We start from the raw sequence: 15,654 nt of genomic DNA, 5'->3' as shown, positions 1-15,654 counted from the left end.
TGGCTCCGAAGCTTGCTTCAAACTCGAAATGTCTTTACAATGAACCAGTGCTTCGGAGCTTGTATCATTACGTCACTAGTCACGTGAAAATGACGTCTGAAGCAAATACACTAGTGCTGCGTCCGAAACAGCCTACTACTTACTATATAGTACGCGAAAAGCAGTAGGCGAGGCGAGTAGTATGTCCGAATACATAGTATTCGAAAAACAGTATGCGAAAAGTACCCGGATGACCTACTACTTCCGGTTAGATTTTGCAGTGTGCATACGATGGACGCTTCACTATCCCATGATGCCCCGGGAGAGGAGTTATCCAACGAAGAAGACGGGGCATGCGGTTGTTTTCGCGCTGAAATGACATGACGTGATGACGACGTATATCACGTGATGTAGCAACATGGCGGGTGTAGTACGTCCGAATCTCATTCATACTACCAGGATTCATACTATACAGTACCTACTGTTTTAACGCTAAGTAAGTAGGTACTTCATCTAATTCAGTACCTACTATACAGTATGCGGTTTCGGACGCAGCCTAGGTGTGTTCGACTTCATGCGGCGCTGCGCAGACCGATCGGCGGCTGACTTGAAGCAGTGCATTTTGGTTAGTAAGTTTGTCCGACTTCAGCTGGCGCTGCAGGCACGTGACTGTGTCATATGGTTTTTAAGTACCGCGAGAGCGTTTCGAGAGTAGCCGGCTAGCTCAGCCAGTGCAGCTTCTCCAGAGCGGCTGCACGGAGTTGTGATGACGTAACAGCTTTACGTGATTGGCTGCCTCACTGATGACAACGATCACGTGCGTTTCAAGTTTAATCCAACCTTTAGTTCCACTAATAAACATTATAAATTCATGTATTAAAACAGGAAAAAACACTTTAATATGCATAAATATGTTATATTGTGTCGTGTAATAAAATAAAAAGGAAAATTCCAAACTCTATTGGTATTTTAATAATATAGACTTGTTTCCTGTTATTTTCGGGTATACAGTATAAGCAGCAATTAAAATATTCGATATAAAATGTTTCTGGTTGCAACTTTTTATTAAAAGGTTTGTTTTTATCAAATTCAGCATCTAATTCACTTCATTTGCGATTAAAAACAAGGAAACACGGCGCACACGTCACTATGCAAGCAGCAGGTGTCCGGCTTGACGGCTCTGTCTTCAGTTCCTCCCTCGACTGCAAGCGGCAAACCATCGGTCTGCGCAGCGCCGGATGATCTCGAACACACCTACTGGTTCACTCCTGTAGCGAACCACCTGACTGCTTTGACAGCCCGATCCGGGGTTGACCGGTTTGAAACGTGGCGGCTGTATTTCTTATAAAAGTGAAGCCAAACCATGGCGATACCGTGGGTTATAGTAGTCGGAGTTTGGATTGTCGTTGTTGTTGAGGAGATTGTATTGAGATTATTTCATTGTTGTGATGGAGCCAGCGAGAAAGAGGAGTCGTTCCCAAGTTTGGGAACACTTTCAACTTATTTCCCCGAATAAGGTTATTTCTTTGGCATTTCTGCATAGTTTTATTTTTGTGTGATTTTTTTTGTAAAACAAAAAATAATTAATAAACTAATGTTATCAAAACACAAATATTTTCTTTACATTGTTATTTCAAAGTCTCAATCAATTTGTATGATTTGTGATTTTTAAATGCTTTTTCTCTTAGATTGATTTCTAATTTCCGTGAAGCACTTTGAACTTTGCAATTGATCAATAAAAATTAAAATGAAGCAGGTCCTTCGCTAGCAACACAGAAAAAGCAAAAAGCGCAAACGGGCATTAAATATTAATATGACGTTGATTTTATTGTTTTATTAATTGATATTCACAAAACTTATCAACAAAACATCGATTAAAATTAAGAGACAAATTATATGAAACGAATTTTATTTTAAAGTAGCAAACAAAACTTAAATTAAACTTAAAATAATGTCTCACCCATTACAATTCTCCCTTCATATTGGCCTTTACAACTCCCTAGTCGGCGTTTATAATTACAGTCTCTCTTTCGTAATAAGCTAACTAAATTTAACAAAACATAAACAACATTACAACAATATTCAAACCCAACAATACTCAAACAAATATAAAAAAGACATTATCTATATGGATCAGGGCCGGCCCTGGGCATAGGCGGAATAGGCAAATGCTAAGGGCGCCACCGACCCCTTGGGGCGTCCGTGCGCCCAAATTATTATTTTTTTTATATATGTATATAAACATTTATATTATAAAATATATAAATACTTATAGTTAAATATTTTGCACAAGAAAACAGCAGTTATTAATGAATTATTAGTAGTATAGTATCTCGGAAGATCGTGCTTGTTAAATAGCTCTGTGGCTATACTGCACTGAAGCGGCAGTTTAAAATATAAACCCAGAATTCAGCGAACGTCAAGAACAAGAAAACGGAAACAAAAATCAGACAGAGACGCGGAATTTACATAATGTTACATAGACCATGTTTAAATTTCAATGTTTCTGCACAGAAATACCAACTTGTTCACTTTGTTTGGTATTAATAAGCTGCGCATTGGAGTGCTGGACGCGGTGCTGAAGACACGCTCGGACGGAGTACTGGGCAGCACAGATATTTACGTGCAACCTATTGGAAACTATTATTCGTTATTATATAATTATTATTCGTTATTTTACTTTATTACTTCCACTTAAGAAGAGTTCTGCACTTTTTATTTCAATATTTCTCTTTATATGAATACTATTTTGTACTTAAATCTATAATTTCATTATTTTACTAACCCAACTAACTCATCTGCGCTTTCCGATAGGTTGCACGTAAGGGGAAAAGTATAGCTTTCTTCCCCTTGAGAAGAGTTCTGCACTTTTAAACTTTAAAAAAAATATCTCTTTACAAAAAAAATTTCTTCTATTTTAAAGCTGTAATTTCGTTATTTTACTAACCCAACTAATGACTCCTCCGCTTTCCAATAGATTGCACGTAGATGTCTGTGTATATGTGCCATCACGCGTCTTCAGCACCGCGGGGAGCAGCCGGCGCTCCAATGTGCAGCTTATTAATACCAGACAAAGTTGGTATTTCTGTCCAGAAACATTGAAATTTATACATGGTCCGTGTAACGTAATTTAAATCTCGCGTCTTGGCCTTATTGTTTTTTTCTTGTTTTTGACGTTCGCTGAATTCTGAGTTTATATTTTAAACTGCCGCTTCAGTGCAGTATAGCCACAGAGCTATTTAACAATGAGCACAATCTCCCGAGACACTACAACATGCTACTAATAATTCATTAATAACAGCTGTTTTCTTGTACACAATTAAATATTTTAAGCTAAATGTACAGTGTTAAAACATGTAAAAAAGACAAGATTTTAACAATGTCAAGATCAAATGCCTGAGTAACAGGGTATTGTGTGTGTATGTGTTCGTGTTCGTGTGCGTGTGCGTGTGTTTGTGTGTGTTTCCAAAATATTTTCTAAATAAAGAAAACAAGACAAATCTGTGCAGTTTGTTTCCGTGTAAGTTTATGAACAAAATGATTGGAACACAATTGTGATTCTAAAGGGCACCAGGTGAAATCTTGCCTAGGGCAGCAAATTGGCCAGGGCCGGCCCTGATATGGATACATGTTAAAACAATCTGATATTACGTTTTTAATATCTGGTTGGTAGATGTTTACTATTTTTGGCAAAACCTCCGTTGCAAACCTCCATTTACCTGAATAAAAATAATTTTTACTTTGAAAACGATGCACTGTCACGTTAACATCAGTTGTTCGTTTATAAGAATCGGTCTACGTTCATTTACACTGCAGCGCAAAATCTGAGTTCTCAAACTAAAACAGTGTCTGCAGCGTTTGCCAACAAATCAGTTTATGAGGGTCGAAAACGGTGGTGTAGCGTAAATGAAATGCGTAAACGTAGTAAAAGTAACGCGTTTTAAAAGATGAATGCATTAATGTAAAAATAGCCTATGTGTATGAAATGTGATACAAATAAAATTGCCTTGCCTATATGTAATTGCAATGATTCTCACACAGATCAACATTGTTGTTACAGGTTCAGTGCTTGGTGTGTGATCAGCAATTGGCGTATAATAATAATACGTCTTCCATGCTGAGGCATTATAGGGCTAAGCATGAGCAGTCTGGAGGGTCAATGGAAAACTCCAGCTCTCAAGGTAGGTCATTTATGGAATAGTTTCTACTGTTACAGTATGAATAAACTTTACTTAAAGTTTAACATGTATTTGCATATTTTCTGTCCAGTGAATCGCAAGCAACAGCTTGATGAGGCTCTAGTGGACATGATTGTGGAGGATTCACAGCCTTTCTCTATTGTGGATGACAGTGGCTTTAAAGCATTTGTGGCTAAGCTTGACCCCACTTATGCACTACCATCCAGGCAGGCTCTGAAGGTCATGGTGGACCACAAATATGAGGAGCAGAAGCAGAAGGCCATGGCTGAGCTACAGAAGACAGAGGGTGTGAGCCTAACTGCAGATATGTGGACCTCTATTAATATGGATGCGTATCTGGCCGTTACATGCCATTATGTAGATGACAAGGATAACCTTGCCACAGTACTTCTGGGGGTACGGTCATTTCCAAAAGCTCACACTGCGGAGAACCTTGCAGAGGCCAAGAGGTTGCTTTTTGAAGAATGGGGTATACAGAGCAAAATAAAATCCCTGGTCACTGATGCTGCTTCAAATATGATAGCCATTGCCAACAACTTAAAGATTAGGCATGTTATATGCATCGCACATGCCTTGAATTTGGTAGTCAAGAAGTCCCTTGATGCAACTCCTGGTCTGGAAGATATTAGAACAAGAGCACGAAGGATGGTGACTTACTTTAAGACCAGTACCACAGCAAAAGAGCGGCTCAGAGAGAAACAGGAACAAATGGCACGTCCAGTGAAGAAGCTGATTCTGGAGGTTGATACACGCTGGAACAGTACCTATTTAATGCTTCAGCGTATATATGAAGAGAGAGAACCAGTGGGTGCAGCACTGGCTACACTGAGAACTGATGTGGCTCCTCTGACATCAGAAGAATATTTTGCAATATCTGAGTGCATGAAAGTGCTAGCCCCATTCCAGGTGGCCACCGTTGAACTTTCTGAGGAGAAGAGAGTATCTGGCTCTAAGGTCATTCCCATGATGAAAATGTTGCGATACACAATAAATGAAACCCTCAAAACCATTTCCAATGACACTGCAATGCAGCTGGGACAGAATCTGTCAAGAAGATTAGCAGATAAATTTTCAGCCCTTGAATCAACAAGTGTTTTGACACTAGCTACACTGCTAGATCCAAGATTTAAAACATTTGGTTTTCATAATCATATACAGGCCCAGACGGCAATTGGACGACTAACATCTGAATGCACAGCATTAATCAGAGACACTGCTCATCAAACCTCTAGCCACTCAGCACAGCCAGATACAGCACAGAATCTTGAAAGTACAGGTCAAGGTAAAGTAAATATCCAAAAATGTAACTAAAAAATGCATAACTTGTAACATGTTGGTTTTGTTTTTAATTTCTCTTGCAGATCAGTTGAACCTTTGGGAACTGCTGGACAACGATGCAAGTAATGCAAGGAGGAACAAAAGTGCAACATCAGATGCAAGAGGTCCAGCGCTACATGACCGATCCCCCACTGCAGCGTTCTGCTGACCCTCTTGCTTATTGGTCCACCCACAAAGCAATATATCCTCATTTATACCAGCTTTCTAAACTGTTTTTGTGTACCCCTGCATCATCTGTGCCATGCGAGAGAATATTCTCTAAAGCTGGTGAAATAGTTTCAAAAAAAAGAAATCGTCTGTCACCAAAGACTGTGGAGAAAATAATATTTTTGAATAAAAACCATAATATTTAATGAATACATTCCTCATCATTGTCTAAGCCCTCTTCATGTACCCAAAGCACACCCTCTGCCACATTTTATTTATGATTATTATTCATTAGAAAACATAAACATTGTTACATTTAAACAGGTTTCAAAAACAGAAAATTCAAAAAAAACTCTGCTATATTATACAACTACATCCAGTTACCCAAACACATAATTTTTAACATACAAAATTATCTGTCCCACCAGTAAACAAGGTATTACTGCTGCTTCCCAAAGCTAAACAAGAAAAAGTTTTCACACATTGTAGTGGTCTATGATTTTCTTTCATTGTGTACAGAAATAATTACACACACACATTTCATGCTAAATGTTTTATTATCAAGGAGTTGAACACATGAAATTCATCAATATCTGTCAAATTCACATACATAATGAGTTTCAAACCACTGTGTCAACTCTGACCGCCTCAGTAAACACGTAATAAACTGGGCGTTGAGATATAAGTCTATTAGTTGCATTACATTTACTTCACCAGGAGATGGTGCTGCAGTTTCTATCTGAATGAAGCTTCGAGTAATGAACCATTTTCGACACAATTGTATCAGAAAGCAATAATGCTTCGAAACGCTTAATTTGGCCATCATGGGACCACAATGCGCAGTGTGACCAGGGGCTTAGATTTGGTGGTACTTTTGGACATGACCCTGTAGATGTTCTGATGAAAAACAGATGTGTCATAAAACTGGTGTATTCACACTAGACAAATCATGTCAAATCTTGAGCCGTATCTGAGCATGACTCTCAAGCGCCCTGAATCCTCTGCACTTAAGCTGAACTTTATGCTCCAGACCTGAACACAATTATCCAAAGTAAAACCTCGGGATGCTCCGAACGGTCGATCAGTATCGGACGAAAAATGGCATTAAATGACTCGATCGGTACTCGCTAAATTTGCAAATCTCATAAACCGATCTTTTGGTTTACTTTTGTCATCATAGGGATCCTGAACGCGCCTGCAATTGGAGACAATATTTTACGTAGTGCGAGCATTTGTTCAACCCGTTGCTCATGTGCGACATGCAGATTTGGATTTCTCTCTCTGCCTTTACAGAGATATGTGAGGACGCGCTCCGGTCAACAGCGCAACACGTCTTTACATCCCCATCAAACACCGTATAAAACACATATCTATCATTGACAATTGCATCCTCATGCCGAAAGTGTATTATTTGCATGCGTTTTAAAGTATTGAGCGTTTTAGCAAACTTTATTTAACCAGGAGAAATGATATTGAGACTATAGTCTCTCTTTCAAATTTAAACTTTCATTTTCCTCACAGCTGCTCTTGTCTGCGTACACCCGACGCGTACGCACAGAGCAGCCTGTCATCAGTGGTACCCGTGAACAGAGCGATCTCTCTCTCTCATGTCTTAAAGTTGCAATATCCTACAGTAACATCTCAATATAATCGCTCTCTGCTCTTGACTAAAGAACTGTTATACTCCATATGAATGCGTGTATATTTCATTTATACAATAAAGACTGTAAAGTGTTTAATTTACATTTCTTTTAAGAGACCTTTTTAAAGTGATATTAAATATCTCTTTGCAGAAGAAATATTTGTTGTACTTATTTATTTGATTCTCTATTAAAACAATAATATACTTAATTACTGCAAGACAAGTAATATAACAAAGGCAACATCTGTGGTTTTAATTTATCTAGAAACATTTTTAAAAGTTACAGTCATCAAAGAGCTTGCATATTAGCTAAAAAAAAGAAAACCGGAATTGGTATCAGCCGATCACAAAGATAACAAATCGGTATTGGCTGCAAAAATCCTGATCGGAGCATCCCTAGGGATGGCCCTCATTTATCATTCTTGCGTAGAAACGTTTATGTTGGCGTAAGATTATGCTTACACTCCTCTCACCGCCTGATTTATGAAACTGTGCGTACCTTTGAAATTCAGGTGTACGCAATACCTGCCCTTCATAAATGCCGCAGCTGAAAACGATCGTCATTAGAATAACACTCCCATAGGGGTGGGCGGAATGACCAAAAATCTATTTCACGGAATGAGTCTTTTTTTTTTCACGGAACGAAATATTTCACGGTATACATGTTTTCCAGTTTAAATTGTTTTTTGATGATAAAAATGTACAGAAATACACCACTCACTATAGCTTTTAACTAAATGCTCACCACAGTTTTTAAAATATGAGCAATTTAAAGTTAATAATGTTAATGTGAAAATGCCCAGAAGATAATAACAGATAAGTCTTGATTAGACAGATTCTTGTTTTTAATTGAGTTATTAATTTTATAGACTATTGAAGCTATAAGTATGGCTTCATTGTATTTTGTATTTATGCATACATTACATTAAACATATGCAATATGTAAAATGAACAAGTATAAATATATGCAAAACCTACAGACAGGATAAATACCTGTATTAAGAATACCTGAGAGAAGAAGCTCTAGATATTATAAATGTGACAGGTGCTATGATGTGATGATCAAAGTTTGTTTTAAGGTCTTGACGCCCTTTACTTTCTATTAGACCTTAACATTTTCATCTCTTTCTCGTCTTTCCGATCAAATATGTTTGTATAAGCAAATGGCGCACCAAACTATATCGCTCCAGCAGTGCACGTGTCACTGATATAAACGCAAGTTTTGTCTTGGCTTGCTTAAAGTTCAGAAAACTTTACAATTAGCATTATGTGCGAGAAGAACTCTTTATTTGGCGTCGCAGGCAGCTCCTTGCGCTTGCCTAGAGAAACCTCTGCATGCGAGAGACCGGCCGGCTGCTGCATGAGGAGAGAGAGAGAGCGCGCGAGAGCGAGCAAGACAAGAGTCTTGCTGGATTCACTGACACTTATTATAAAAATTACACAAATAACTCGTTCATTTTTTATAAGTGAACTATTTTACGTGTTTCTCCGTCACACTCAGTCTAACATGCTGGAGGGCAGAGTTAGCCACGCCCACTTATTTGCATTCTGCGGAATAGACGGAATAGAAAAATCTGTTACGTCTGACATTTTATTCCGCGGTAACGGAACATACCGTCATACCGCCCAGCCCTACACTCCCATATAAATTCAAGTCTCTGCCTCTCCCACGCCATCATTTTACGCCACTGACTCACGGAAGACGGCAAAGAAGAGAAGCCAGCGAAGTGGAACGAAACAAAAATTTTTTATTTAGGAGTTTAAAGAGAGTGGGATTAAAGGCACATTATTAATTGCATGACAATTTGTAATATTTTTATTATTATTTTTATTATTAATGATGCTTATTGATATTTAGAAGAATAATTAATTATGCTTTTTGCTTAATCCATCTTTCGACGACAACAGTGTGCATACTGTGACAACTGTACGTACCTGCTCGCTCAGCGCGCTCACGGCGCCGGCGCGCCCGCTTGAGATATTCCATTATTATCCAAACTTCTATAATGGAATCTTATGAGGGCGCCTACTCTAGCCTGTTTGTAATCTAAAAAGATTACTGTTTGTAATCTTAAATACTGTTGAGGAAATACAGAAATGATTCAGAAAAGCAAAACAGCTGCTACATGTCGAAAATACAAACAAAAAAACACTTTTTTATACCATCGCTTTGGCACCCCCATGGTGCTGCACCCCTATGCGCTGCATATAGCGCATACCCACTTTTTGCGCCACTGGAATACATAATAACCATAATAACCGTACAACCATGATTATTTAGGAGACTATAACCGTACTATCAAAATCTTTAACCATTGCATCCTAGTCAGGAGTTTTGAACATTTAAATGGATATTCCACCATTTGGGGAATTAAGCTCATTTTCCACCTCCCCTTGAGTAAAGCAATTGATTTTTATCATTTTGGAATCCATTCAGCTGATCTCCGGGTCTGGCGGTACCACTTTCAGCATAGTTTAGCGTAATTTGTTGAATCTGATTAGCATCTTGTTCGCTAGCATTATGTTTAAAGCTCCAGTGTGTAGGATCTACTCCCATTTAGCAGTGAAATTCTATATGACAACAAACTGAATATTACTTTCTATCCCTTTAATGAATGTGACTGAAACTGTACCTTCTCGAGCTGATCTAAAATCATGGCAATAGCCATAAACACGGCATCATTGCGTCCGCATAGGGTGATGACACGCTCCGGGCAGCTGGTGGAGATATTTATGAGAGCACCACTCTGCAAAGACAATGAAATCACAGATAAACAGTTTTACACAGACCAAGAGTTTCAATCATCACTGAAAAGCAAAAAGGATTGATGGGGGATCTCACCTCTTTACGAATTTTGTTCACCGTTTCCCCATGCTGCAAGATAGAAGTGCATTTAAATAAGCTGGACAAATGAAGACACATGAACTCATCACTAACACAACACAGCCAATTAGAATGAAGCATTCAGCAGAGAGACATTGTGCAAGTGGAGGGGATTGATTTTTTATGTGTATAAAATGGCATAATTATAAAAAGTAATTAAATAGTGAGGCTGACACCGCACAGATGTGTGTTTCAGGTCCGGCGGGGACGTCGTTGATGTTGTGCAATGGGCTGTGCGATGTTCACGCTTCATCTGCAAGTACCTCTGGACTCACAGCTCGGTCAAAGAGATTCGTTTATGCAGCACCTTGTGTCTCTTGCTGTGGTGGAATCTGTGTGCCGAGTTACAAGGTACACATGCTCACACTCACTTTTATTGTAAATATATAGTCGCAACTTTGTTCACATTAAAGTAAATCGGCCCAAGGTAAACGTGTTAAAGTGCACATCAATTGGGGGGTATTTTAAAGTTTTATAATAATGCTTAGGAGTCCCCTACTACAACTGGTTTAAATGTATACAAGATAAGTAAAATGTTCTCAAAATATACATTTAATCTTAAATTAAGAAATAGACTTTCTTATAATAAGATGAGCTTATAGAGAGAGAGAGAGGGGCTATAGCCCTGACTGTAGTATTAGCCATAGGCACCCACTGTCAGGAAATACTCCGAGTCGAGTCTCTTGCGAATGAAAGGAGATTTATTTAGGCAAGGCAAGTTTATTTGTATAGCACATTTCATACACAGAGGTCATTCAAAGTGCTTCACATAGAAACGAGAAAACAATATATAAAAGAGAAAAAAGAAAATGTAAAAATAAGAGATACAGGATAAAATCACAATAAAAACAAAGATAACAATTAAAGAAAATAAATGTGATTTTAATAAAAACTGTTTAAAATGTTAAAAAGAATAAAACAGTGACTTGAGTTAAAAGTGCAGTCAGTGTGAAGCAGCACAGTGCTCCTTCAGTAAATACAGAGTTAAACAGATGTGTTTTTATGCTAGATTTAAAAGTGTTTACTGTTGAAGCACATCTGATCTCTTCTGGAAGCTGATTCCAGCTACAGGTGGCATAAAAGCTAAATGCTGACGCACCTTGTTTTGAGTAAACCCTTGATATCTCTAACTGACCTGATCCTAATGATCTGAGTAATCTTTTAGGTTTATATTCAGTTAGCATATCTGTCATGTATTTGGGTCCTAAGCCATGAAGTGATTTATAAACGAGTAATATAAATCCATATTTATGATTAAAATATTAACTTCCATTATTATTATTTACATGTTTGAATCTCGTGAACAGCGGAGCTGCTCAATATGAGTGGTTGCACTTGAGCAAGCCACGTGAGAGCAGCGGACGGTTGATGCACAGACAGGAGGGAGTCGAGCAGACAAACAAACAACGGTAAAGCTGTCGATGCTAGATAATTACTGTAAAAGTTTTCTTGCATTTATCTGTTAATATATTGAGTTTTGTTTTAGAAGGGATCCATTTATGAAGCTATTTTATTATTATTATTATTATAATTTACGGATATATACTTAACGTTGCCTTTCGCTTTTTAATGTCTGTTCAAAAAAGTATTTCGGAGTTCATATGTTATATATGTGACTTGTATATGAAGTTGAATCACTTAAAATTGAATGTAAGTACTTCTTGATAGTGTTCAATGTTTTATGCACGTGTACTGTGAGTTATAGCATAATATGAAGTTGTATTTTTGCACTTAATAAGTTTTAAATGAAGTGAGAAACCGTCACCAACAGGTAATAAACAAATGCACACATACACACACACCACAGATCACCCAGGAGTCGTGACATCCACTTATATGATGTAGGTGATATACATGCACTGCCCAAGACTTTTACAAACTGGATATTCCATATTCACAGGTTTCACTTTTATTTTTTATACAGGAGAGTACATGTACAGTCAGCATATATGGAGAGATAGGGGATTGTTGCAGCCTTCATGTGCTATACTGTAACACTGTTTAACACTGTAAAGTCTCCTCGTGCAACGCAAGGGTTTAAACAAGCTGGTTACCCATAGAAGTCAGCGGGTCATTGAAAGAAATATTTTATATATATATATATAAGTAAATAACCATAACTTGCTCAATTTTCTACCGACTTTCAAAATGGTTTGGTTTCTTACAAACGTTATTAACGTGGCTTAAATTCTGGATGCTTAAACATGTTTCATGAACATTATTCAGAAGTATGCAGTGTCATAGGTAAATATCTGATGTTCATAACAAACCAAACCGTTTGAAAATCGGTAGAAAATTGAGCAAGTTATGGTTATTTAAAAGAACATGCACCATTAAAACACAATGCTATGAGTGAGCGAGCTGCCTGTGGTAAGATGGCCGCCAAATGTTGACGTCCGACTCCTTTGGCCAGCAACACGGACGAGACATCTAGCCATTCTATATATATTTATGTTTTCTACGAGGTGCCCAGTGGAAAATACCAGATGAGGGGGTGTTCATGTGCATTTTCCACGTGGGCTTTGGTCATAATTACTATAGCACGTGAAGGCTCCATGTGTGTCTAATAAACTGACTACACAGACAACATTTTGGGCACTACAGAGAAACCCTGTCTATGGGGCTTTAGGAACATACCATTGTTTAAATATTCAAACCCACCTTTCCAATGATGCAGCCCACTTCTTTGCCATGCATGAGGATTTTAACTTTGACTTGAAGTCCCTCCATGTAGCCTACAAACACTTAAAACACACAGAATTACTGACATTTATTTTTTGCATTGGCATTTATAACCAAAATTACAAATCTGCTGTACAAGACACCGGTATTCACCAGCTTTGTTGTTACACACACACCACATCTCATATTTAAATGGTAAAATATGCTATTGACCGTTCACACAAGTTTAACACTGTATAGTCTCATCGTGCAATGCAAGGGTTTAAACAAGCTGGTTACCCATAGAAGTCAGCGGGTCATTGAAAGAAATATTCAGATTATTCAGCACTCATACATATGCATATGAAATTAATCCACATCAATCATGTGTATAGTTTTAAATCCGCAGGTAAGGCAATGGTGAATTGTTATTTTTGGACCAAGATGTATTTTCTATACACTTGACCATGCGTCAATATGTTGACGCGGAGGGTATACCTTTCGCGTCATTTTTTGACGAACTGGGGACTTCAATACTATTAAGTCCGTTGCATTCTCTTTCCTATTTTCTTACCATTTTCTACCATTTTCGCGTCGGTTTAGGGTTAGATTTACATAATGACATCCCTACCCAAACCTTTCCCTAACCCCAATGCCAGGCGACAACTATTTAATTTCGCGTACCTAATAGTATTGAAGTCCCCAGTTCGTCAAAAAATGACGCGAAAGGTATACCCTCCGCGTCAACATATTGACGCATGGTCAAGTGTCGTCAAATATTGACGCCATGGGTGTGAGACCGTGTTACTTCATGACATTCTAACTGACCCACTGATGTCACATGGACTACTTTAACGATGTTTTTATTACCTTTCTGGACATGGACAGTAAACTGTACATACACTTTCAATGGAGGGTCAGAAAGCTCTTAAGACTAAATCTAAAACATCTTAAACTGTGTCACGAAGATGAACGGAGGTCTTCCGAGTTTTGAACGACATAAGGGCGAGTCATTAATTACTTTTTCATTTTTTGGGTGAACTAACCCTTTAATGCTGCGTTAGCGTAATACAGTGATAATAGTAACAGCAGACCTAAACTAATGGATGTTTGGTTCTTGAACGAATTGTTCTTTTGAGCCAGTTCTCCGTAAGTAATCGGTCGAGCCTTTTCACAAATCGAACTGAATCGAACTTTAGTTCAAGGTTGATGACGCACAGTCAAAATAGCACGTCAGACTCAAAAAGAACAGAATAAACCTCATTTTAGAATGACTAGTCAAACTGGCAGGGGCAGAGCTACATGGTGGCCAAGGGAAGCCATGGCTAGGGATGTTAACCGATGGCGATGACCGTTTGACCGATGGTTGACCGCATCAACGTTTACCGGTCAAAGTTGTCGGTTTAAAAAAGTGATCTCTAAATTAGGCTATTATAGACAGTGGACTAAACGCTACTACAGTTAGTCATCTCTTTCCAAGATCTTTTTGTGTTAAGTGAACAAATCCCTCACACTCACTGGCCTGTTTGTACTTAATAAACCAATAAAAACATTTGGCGCAAGGTCACTTCGCAAACCTTGTGAGCATGCGAAACCAAACGCAAAGTAAATGCTGCAGGCTATTTTTTGAAAAATTCCTTTATTCGAATAGTAAATAAAATACAGCAATAAAAGAATTAACATTAAAGTCTATCCTGATTGTGATCCAAATTATTAACATTTACGTCTTTTAGGCTAACAGTAAAGTGCAGAGTAAGTTTTGTTTTTGTAAAACCTCAGACATGATTTTTACCACTTAATTAAGTTTTGCTTTGTAGAAAGCATTTCTTTAAAGTGAATTTCGTTTTGTATAAATTGTATCTTAATTTTAATAAATGCTTCATCAACCAATTGCATGTATTTAATAAATAAAAGGAAATATAGCAGAGAATATAATAACAGGTCCGTGCATGAAGGCTTTGTTAACTAGAACGCACCTCATCATAAATGAATAAAACTCAGCGTAGGCCTATATGCCTCATACATTAGCATTAAATATCTTTGCTGTTTTTGTTCTAGAACAGACAAGGGCTTTCTCACACACAGTGCCTTTACTCATTCTGAAGGTGCCTGTTTTATCCTTTGTTTTATCGTGTTGGAGTCTATTAGGCAACATTCCGCATAAAATGGGCTTAGATTTGGAAATACATTACATCTACATTTCAGTGATGTAACAGACAGTGATGATAATAACGGCGTTATAAATAAACGGCGATCCTTTTTTCAGTAATGAGTAATCAAATAAATTACTGTTTTCCCCGTTATAACGCCGTTACCGTTACTGACATTAAAATGCTCCTCGTTATATAATGGATCTCACTGAAGGGATTTTCACCCATGTAGGCTCTCTCACTCTCTCTCTCTCTGTCAGACAGTCAATGTTTTCTCTAGTGTGTGTTGGGTGGTGGGACAACCACATAACTGATGATGATTGGCTTAACATCCATCGTTAGCCAACCAGAGGCAGAGTTCACACACAAGCACGCACAGTTCGAGCAGTGTAAAAAAAGTCTGAGCAGTGTTGGCAACTTGTTCACTTTGTCGCTAGATTTAACAACTTTCAAGATCCCTTTAGCAACTTTACTTCAAAAAAGCGACTATGACAAATCTAGCGACCTTTTCTGGTGGATGGAACAAGCAGCTGTAGCTGCAGCTGTGCCCCATCTCAAAGCACTCACAGGCCCTCGCGCAGCAATCACTTTGAATCTCGCAAAGCGGCAACCGATCGATGGCAAGTACAACGAGCTCAAAGGTAGCGGTCGCAA

The 15,654-nt window shown here is 38.1% G+C and overlaps 2 protein-coding genes across 2 annotated transcripts in view; one reads left to right on the top strand and one right to left on the bottom strand.

The window, feature by feature from the left end:
• Positions 1 to 15,654, bottom strand: part of LOC141351610 (poly(rC)-binding protein 2-like) — a 125,013-nt gene that overhangs the window by 14,820 nt on the left and 94,539 nt on the right. The window lies entirely within an intron of this gene.
• Positions 4,696 to 5,909, top strand: LOC141351609 (E3 SUMO-protein ligase ZBED1-like). The gene is made up of 2 exons (XM_073858705.1): positions 4,696 to 5,460; positions 5,540 to 5,909. The coding sequence occupies exons 1-2, from the start codon at positions 4,824 to 4,826 to the stop codon at positions 5,662 to 5,664; spliced, it is 762 nt and encodes a 253-aa protein (XP_073714806.1). The 5' UTR covers positions 4,696 to 4,823; the 3' UTR covers positions 5,665 to 5,909.

This window comes from Misgurnus anguillicaudatus, chromosome 20 (genome assembly GCF_027580225.2).
Source record: "Misgurnus anguillicaudatus chromosome 20, ASM2758022v2, whole genome shotgun sequence".
In the NCBI taxonomy this organism is placed as follows: domain Eukaryota; kingdom Metazoa; phylum Chordata; class Actinopteri; order Cypriniformes; family Cobitidae; genus Misgurnus; species Misgurnus anguillicaudatus.
Note: the sequence above shows the minus strand (reverse complement) of the source record. Positions and strands in the feature narration are given on the sequence as shown.